General features: G+C 38.2%; 1 protein-coding gene across 1 annotated transcript; it reads right to left on the bottom strand.

Moving 5' to 3' along the window:
- Positions 1-3,894: 3,894 nt before the first annotated feature.
- On the bottom strand, positions 3,895-8,674 carry zdhhc3b (zDHHC palmitoyltransferase 3b). The gene is made up of 7 exons (XM_039665816.2): positions 8,440-8,674; positions 7,592-7,929; positions 6,691-6,815; positions 6,495-6,591; positions 5,996-6,077; positions 5,776-5,906; positions 3,895-5,022 (listed from the first exon to the last, which is right to left on the bottom strand). The coding sequence occupies exons 2-7, from the start codon at positions 7,898-7,900 to the stop codon at positions 4,864-4,866; spliced, it is 903 nt and encodes a 300-aa protein (XP_039521750.2). The 5' UTR covers positions 7,901-7,929; positions 8,440-8,674; the 3' UTR covers positions 3,895-4,863.
- Between the last annotated feature and the right edge of the window lie 536 nt (positions 8,675-9,210).

The raw sequence follows: 9,210 nt of genomic DNA on the forward strand, positions 1-9,210 counted from the left end.
ATTTGATGTCTCTTTATGTTTGTTCTGTCAATGCCGGAGGTTTAAGAGATTTACTTAGAAGGAAGTTTTTTTTGTAGGCTACTGCAGAGCTAAACATGCAGACTTTTATTTTATTCAAGAAACTCAAGACGATTAATCTTTTTGGAAGAGCCAATGTGGGAGTGAAATGTGGTTTTCGAATGGTATTAATCGATCAGCAGGCGTGGTTATAAGGGTCAAATTCTACATGGTGAAAAAGATGTTTCAGGAAGATTAATTATTTCACTATGTGAGTTAGAGCAGAAACAATTCATAATGGCACCAATGACACAATTAGAAATCGGACTTCCTTTAAAAATGTGGAGGATGGAATAATCTGTCGACTTTTCAGAAGTTTTCAGAAGCTAAGGTTTAATGGGGAGGTGATTTTAATACAGTATTTGATGATAACTTGGATAGATGGCCTCCAGAACCTGCAAACATAAATTGTGAACTTAAAAATACATGTTTGCGTCTATGGGTATTTGGCGTGAAAGGAACAAATCCTAGCGAATGTATGTATACTTGGAGCAATAGAAGTCTGTCTTTGCTGTCACTCATAGATTTTTTGGCTCATTTGTTTCTATTGACCTTGAAGATAAGATCTGTGTTTACTGATCATAAACGTATACTTATCAAAATTTACGCAGCAATTGTTTTTTCTGAGAATAATACTTCCAGTTACTGGAACAATTCATTACTTAACATTTTAAATTAGAAATGAGTAGGATCATTGAAGACATTACAAAGAAAAAATGCAATAAATATATTAAATGAAATAAATATATTAGAAATCAAATTTCGTGCTCAGTTCCACCTGCTGCAAAAAATTTTTTGGTGTTCAACCATGGTTGATTTAAATTGGAAAAAGGTCAACACTATTCATAAATACTGTATTAATAATAAAGTAAAAGAAGTTTCATTTAAAATTTGGCATCAAATTTATCCTGTTAAAGATAGCCTACGTTAAGAAGATTTAAAACAAACTAGAAGAGTCTTGTGTTTTTTGCCAATCTAATAAGGAGACTATTTTTCATTTTTCACTACACAAAAAAAGGTCTGATTTGGAAGAATCACAAAATTGAATGTAAACATCAGAATCAATATTTTTGATCTCTGTACCTATAGTCCTGTGTATTGTTCATAATAAAGTCCCGATAATGGCATGGAAAGAGGAAGCATCAAAAACACAAGCATTTACGATTTTGTTCCTCTTTATTTTTTCATAAAACTAGAATCTGCCAAGTGGGTCAAAAAAAAAAATACTTATTTTCCCTTTGAATTAAAATGTAGTATTCTGAACCCAGAAATTTGTTCTTTTTTAAACTTTTCATTTTTTTTTTCTTATGTCACTTTGCTTGTATCTTGATTTAAGAAAAAAATGTTCTTAAAAAGAAAGGCAAAAATGCTAAGCTCAGTTCAAACTACTCTGAAGGAAACTAAGTTTATTGCACAGTTTTGAAAAATTAGTCTCTGGATCATCAATAATCTTTGCTCAGATGACATCTAACAGATCTTTTTGCACTCACAGAACGAGCAGATTGAACCAGTGCAAAGAAAACACTAGTCTACTTGACTTTTCATGAAAGCCGAACGTCCTGAAAAAACTTTGGAACGCGTCTCTTTACAAATCTGCTGGATCATCTGTGGACTTTTTATTATTATTTTTTTAAATTATGCGGATGTGAAAATGCGTAACTGGTGCCCGTTCCCAAACCCAAAGCCAGGCAAAGCTGAAAGCACATGATGATGCAGAGATTGAGTGTTACTGAGTCGCTCAGAGACGCGGGAAACTCCTGATCATGATCTGATCGCCTGAGCAAAGTGCGCGCAACAGATATCCTCATTAAAACACAAAAAGCCGTGCTTTTGACTTTAGTTCGTTTGACATGCTTTACTAAAGAAATGGCATAGCCTAATATTAGAGAGACATATTATGTTGGTGTGAGAAGTCTAATTTTTCGGCTTAATAATGAATGAGATTTAAGCAACTCGAAAGGTTTAAAGATAACCGCGTCTGTGCTGGGAATCAGAAGTAAAATGAACTGTTCTTACCTCGAAGCGCACTTAGACTCGAGTGAGAAATAAGCCAGACTATTGCGACCTCTATAAAGAAAATGCATGTTTATAGGCTAAATGCACGTCGAAAAACAAAAAAACCCTGTGCATTTAGCTCTTGTACAAAAAAAGACAAAACCGAAATCTTGTGCATTTACATGTAGCACTTATAAAACCAAACCGAAATCTTATGCGTTTGCCACTTGTGTACAGTAAGCCCATGTAAAAATAAATTACAAAAATATACAAATAAGTGCATTACTCAGCCACAGCATCATGTCTCCACAGCACTTCATCCACACCACAGGACACAGGTCAGGCAACGGGGGAAAACCCTGGCTGGCACACCTAAGTATCCACACTTAAGTTACCACAGGCACGTCCCATGGCATGCAGATTTACCCTGGTGTAAGGTTGGCGTATTCCTTCCACCGCCAGTAGGAGGAGGAGAATTCCTCAATGGGGTTTAGGAAAGGGGAGTACGGTGGAAGGCAAAGATTACTGTAATACGCACAACCGGCGCTGCGTCATAGAATGACTTAAGAAATCACTTATATAAAACTTGTCGAGTAATTATATGTCCACCCTGCCAGCCATAGAGCGTGAAAGATACATACACAAACTTAATTTGGCCAATTTAAAAACATGTCCCTTTATTCCCCCAGCGTCAAATTGGTGTAACAACCCCACCCAGTGGCCAGAGGTGTCTCACCCGGATATTTAATTGTACCTCATCGAGTCACCAGGTAAGCCCCTGAATGATTTTATTTCGTTTTTTAAAGTAAAAAACCTTTATGTATATATTTTGAATTTATGATGATGATGTCAGGTAGCCTGGGCTAGTTGATTACGGGCATAAAAAAATTATCTTTCATAGCATGCTCTATGGCAGGCAGGGTGGACATATAATTACTTGACATATTTTAAGTGATTTCTTAAGTTATTTATGCCTGTCTGCTGTGTACGGACGTTGGTTTTTGCCGTTATTTTGTATTGAAGTCTATGGGGAGTCTAGTTTGTTTCCCCCAAAAGGGGGCGGGGACAAAATTGACAGTTAAGTTCCCGGATGTGCCGGTTGTACGTATTCTGGCGTTCTATTGCGCACGCGCGACAAACTGCTACTCCGCAACCGTCTACTAACGTTACGGGAGAACAGCTGATTTGCCGTAGTCGTTACTACGTGACAGATTGCATTTTGAGAAGCAGGGTGTCAACATAGATACGTTTTAGGCTATATTTTTGGAGGAAAAAGCCTGTGTTCATGTTCGCATCGGTAGTAGCACTGGTTTTAGCGGCTCTAACTTAACTTTTCCGTGTCATTCATCTGATGATGGACGTCTCATGATGTTTATAGCACAACTGGGCTGTATTAGGTTATTGATTCCCGTGATATTGCGATTCAGGCATTAGCCTACCGTGATCACGCGATGTCTACCGTGGTGGCCCGTTCAGGAACCATGACAACCAACATAAAATATAAATAATTACGCTGTGCATGTAAATGAATGATTTAGGAGGGAAATAGACTGCTCACATAACGTAGCAATGACCATATTTACAGCAAATGTTCCGTAAATGTTAACTTCATAAAATGAAACCGGAGATATAGTTATTTTCCTTATTATAGAGATGTAATTTTGAATGTGTAGTCATTTTTTTTTTCTTCTATTTTGAATGTACTTTATTTTGTATAGTGCTATGGACCATTTTATATGTACAGTATATATTTAAAATACATGCACAACATAAAGCACAGATTTAAGACAGGCAAAAGATTGTGCAAAGAAAATTTAAAAAAATAGAATCGTTGAACAGCAGTGATTATGAAGAACTTTAATGAATACTGATCAACACCTCAGTCGTAAACTTTCCTGACCGTAGTTGTGCTCGAGACAGAGAGAAAGCCCTGTCTACAGCTGTCAGTCTCTGGAGACGAGATGAATATGTGATGGTCTAAGCTGGATTTGGAGGAGAAACAGGATTGATTTCATCATGTGAACCTGAGGGACGAAGACAGCAGCCGTCTGGATTCAGGAAGATCAAGCTCACATCCAACACTGAACCCATGAGCACCAGCGCCCATAGAAGTGTTGCAGACGGCGTGTTATCTCTACGCCGGCAAAGAGCGACTGTGTTCATGAGGACGTTCCATTAACCGTCATATTTCACCCCAAAATCAACAGAATCAGGCAAGATGAATTGACATCATTTTTAAGATTACTAAAAAACTAAAATGCAAAGAATTGTATATAAATGTATATTGTGTATATATATATTTTGAGCTTTTATTGCATGTATGTTTTTTTAAAATGTAATTCAGTAAAAATGAGGAGAATCACCAAAATTAAAAATGTAAATCTAAGGCTTAAACGTATTTAATTATCATGAAAATAGTCACAAAGCAAAGAAAATAAGAGGATTTTGCGGACATGCACTAGTGATTAGTGTTATGCAAATGATGAAAGGAAAAACCGTCAGAAGATTCCTCGTAATGAAATCCAATTTGGCAACGACAGATTCCTCGAGCGAGCGTTCTCTTAAAGAACAGGCATTTCTGTTTATAATAACGGCACCTGTCAATCAAATCCGGAGATCCATGAGAAACTCTTCAGCTGTCATGGTGAAGGCCTCGAACATCTTCTCATGATGTGGGTCACAGTGTCATGACCGAGAGTCTCTGAGCGTGAAGAAGCCACTAAACACTGAGATCCTTCAGGACAGACCGAGTTAAAGAGCAGAGAGATGTGTGTGTGTGTGTTTGGAGGTTGTGCTCGACGGGTCGGCGTCTCACACCACGTACTGGTAGAGATTGGCTTTCCCGTGATCCGGCCGAGCGAACGGACTGAGCCAGAAGAGAGAGAGCGGGTGACCGAACACCACCTTCATGTTCATCCACTTGGACCTTTTGGCCCATCTTCGCTCTTCTTTCTTCAGCTGCTCGATTCCCTGCGAAACACAGTTATTTCAGTCTTCTAGTCTGATAACACGGCTGACAACCCCTTCTTCTCATATCATAGACTGATATCTGTGTCATATTCACAAATTAATACGAGATTCGTGGATCTCATTGGAAGATGACGTCATGATTCAATGGTCACATGATCAATGGGTTAAAAAAATCAGGGTGATTTTTGTTACTTTAAATAAAATAAAACCTAAACATTTATCATTTTTATTTAGTTTAACTTGACGTACTTAAGTGAGTAAAATAACGAATAAAAAAACAAACCTCTTAAAAAAAAACACTAAAAATTACAAATGTGACTTAAATTTTATTCAAATGAAAACAGAAACATATCTTTTAACACACTTTCAGATGCTCATTCATGTTTATTTGGCGCTGTGACTGGTATTATTAACCCGGAAGAGAGATCAGCGCTGCTGCTTCTCCAGAGCGATCTCACGCCACAGCGACAAAACGCTATTTATGATTTTGAATTTCTAAAGAGAATGGACGAAATTTGAAAATTGAGACTTTGTTTCATATCAATAGTAACAAAGGACAAAGATTATTGCGATTTTTTTTGGATGCGCGCAGCCGCAAAACAATGTCCCATTCATTCAAATGAAACAGGATGACTAATCGATTCTTGAGATTTAAGAATCGATATCGGTTCGTAAAAATGAGAATCGATTAATATCGAGAAATCGATATTTATTACCCAGCCCTACTATATACCCAAGTTAAGTGTCACTTACGGTCTCGTCGTTGCAGATGGAGTGCACCTGCGTCCCGAACATCACAGAGGTGAAGATGAGGAAGAGCAGACCCTCGAAACTCAAGAGGATGAGGAGGATGACGGTCGCCGGAGGAGAGAAGGAACTGCACTCTGCGGACAGGAAACAGGAACGATCAATTCGTGGACGAATCAGAGCGCTCCGTTACAACGCAAACAGCCAATCATTGAGCAGCACTCACTTGCCCAGTCTTCTTCGAAACAGAAGACAAAATGTAAAGCAACCATCATCAGAGCATGAAGGGAAATCAAAGCAATGTACATCTGGAGACGAGAGAGGAAACAGTACAGATTATTTATATGCTATTAATATTTTGAATTTTATTTTTATACGAAGAGTTCAGATGCAAAAGCCTCTAAATGCCATTTGAAATTTTCTTCTTTAATGATGATTTTTTATCAAACTTGTATATTTAAGTTCAGTAATTTCACTTAAATAACAATTAATAGGTAATTATCATTGCCATTTAAGTGAAATCACTGAACTGAAATATACAAGCTTGATAAAAATCATCATTAAAGAAGAAAATTTCAAATGGCATTTAGAGGCTTTTGCATCTGAACTCTTCATACGTTCTTCTTTTATACGACTTCTGACTTTTTAGTACCGTGACGACCATGGCCCAAAACTCATAATGATTTAAACTGGTGTGTTTTGTGAGTAGTTGTGATGAAACTCACAGTGAAAAGCACAAAGTATTTTTGGTTGTTCTCTCCCACACAGTTGTTGACCCAGGGGCAGTGATGGTCCATCTTCTTGATGCAGCGCTTACACACACTAGACGGAGAAAACACGGGAAACTCTCACTGAGCTTAAGGTCACAGATGTGAATAGTACGTAGTTATTGATGCTGTGTGTGTGTGTGTGTGTTGTCACCTGCAGTGATGTGCTCTATCAGGCTTGATGCTGCAGCATTTGGGACACTTGTACACCACCTGACCCGGCTTGAGCTGCAGACTCTCGATGAACTCTTTCGTGGCGTTTCCCTTCGGAACGGCTCCCTAAACCACAGGAAGAGGAACGGGTCAAACCCACACACTCCAAACAAACCATCACACATCAGTTTACAAACATTAGTGTTGTCATTTTATACATTTTAATTATTATAATCCTTACTGAAATACTTTTTTATTTTACAATAAATACTGCAATTTTTATTTAGTAATTAATATTATTGTTATTATTATTATTATTAAAGTCATATTGATGTATTTTGGGCCAAATTGTGCAGCCCTACAATCATTTTTAATTTAATAATTGATTTATTCATTATTAAACTGATACACGCACGGTCTCTCGCTCGCTCACCTCTCCGTAGCGCACGTGCACGGTTCAGAACACAATATCTGTCTTGCATGCACACTCGCTCTAGATTACGGGATAATTTGCGGTAAAACTAGTCGATCACGAGTGGCACAACAGGTAGATCTATAGATAAACTCATCGTTCAGGCAATTGACCTTATGCACAGATGCACTACTTCCTGAACTTAAGCCAGCTCCTTGTTTCCTGTCTGTCATTATTGGCCAAATTGATTAATCCAGGTGTGCCTGACCTCAGTAGTCATGGCAACAAAAATCAGACACACCTGAATTAATCAAGTTCGGCCAATAATGACAGACAGGAAACAAGGAGCTGGCTTAAGTTCAGGAAGTAGTGCATCTGTGCATTGGTTGACACTTCAGCGTGAGAAATCAGGGGTGTGGTGTGAGAGCGTGAGGATTGGCTCAATTGAGTGCGATTTGGCAACCCTGGTGAACGGGCCTGGGCAACTCACCGGGTCGGTGCACATGGCCCTGAAGTGTGACGCCAGCGCGAGGAAAGCGAGCCCGTTAAACACAACACCGTTAAAGATGCTGTACGCCAGGTTCTTCGCCGGCAGCAGCATCACGAAGACGACCACGAACTCGGCGTAGAAGACCAGCATCCACGTGATCACGCCGCACACGATGCCGCAGCCGTCCCGGATGAACCACATGTCGTGGGGGGAGTGTGAGCGCGGAGGCGGGGGGGTGCAGTGCTCCGGGCGCAGGTATCCGGCCTGGCGCTCGATGTCCCGACTGCGGTTAGCTGGGGAACTCTTCATCCTTCCCGACGGGAAGCTCCCACATCATCCTCCAGAGACAGAAACACAAACGTGAACACATGTAGGCTCATACACATTTTGAAGATGGGTTTCCTCCCATTTAAAGGGAGAATTCATATAAAAATTTTAATTATCCCATGTTTTACTCACCCTGAAGCCATCTTAGTATATGACATACTTCTTTGCAGTTTTATGATGGATAGATGCACTTTTATCATGGACAAATATGGCCACATATATATATATATATATACACACACACACCCTGAATAAATAAAATTAAATATAAAATATCCAGAAAGTCTTAAAAGAATAAATAATAACATAAAAAAAACAACCATGTATACATGATTGATTATAATATTATAATATATTTATAACCGAAATTCAACAAAATTTTAATTATTAATATTTGACAGGGCTGTTAGATATCGTACCAACTTATTCTTGAAACTACACACTGAGGGGAGACCTGAAGATCTACATTTGTGGATAAAATGCAAAGCCAGTTTAAAGAAAATTATAATACAAAACCTCACCGTGTTGTGTGGCTCCTCCAGCAGCGCGTGACTGAGCTTTAAATGATGAGTTCTGTATCTGCTTACACACAGATGAGTTGATATAGTGATGTAAGGTTTATGTGTTGTACAAATGAGCGGAACAATTTAGTTTTAGTGTAAATTATTGCTCCAGTTTCGTCAGGTGAGGCGCGACAATCAGGAAGTTTCGGTTACTGGCATCACACACACACCCAACAACATAGTCCGACTCGGCACTTCCGCTCCACAATATTATAAAATAAAAGTCGTTGAAAAATAAATAAATAGTCCTCAATCGTGCCATGGGGTCTATATCCGACCCCAATCGACTTTTACTTAATAAAAAAGGTTCCCTTCATCTCAGTGGAATAAGATTTTGTGACTTTTCATACATTATCTAACTATACACACAAATAAAACTGGGCTTGATTCGGTTGTTCTGAAGGTATGTAAAAAATGTTTACACTTCTGGTCTTTGGGGTCATGAATGGGTAATTTGAAAAAACTCAATAATATATTTTATTCATGTGTCAAAAAAAAAAAAAAACCCAGCATAAATCTGAAAATGTTTATACAGAAATGAACGCCTAGTACTAGAGCATGAATGCAACGTATCATAAAAAATATATATTTTATATGCCAGCTAATTGTGTAGTTGAGGAATTGTGTGGTATATGGATACAAAAGTACTTTATATCTCCTAAAACACAGCATTAATGAATAGATGAGAAGTAAACAAAAAATGATATATTATTTGTATGATAAAAAATG

The sequence above is a fragment of the Pimephales promelas genome, chromosome 18, assembly GCF_988280905.1.
Source record: "Pimephales promelas chromosome 18, fPimPro1.hap1.1, whole genome shotgun sequence".
NCBI classification, from domain to species: Eukaryota; Metazoa; Chordata; class Actinopteri; order Cypriniformes; family Leuciscidae; genus Pimephales; species Pimephales promelas.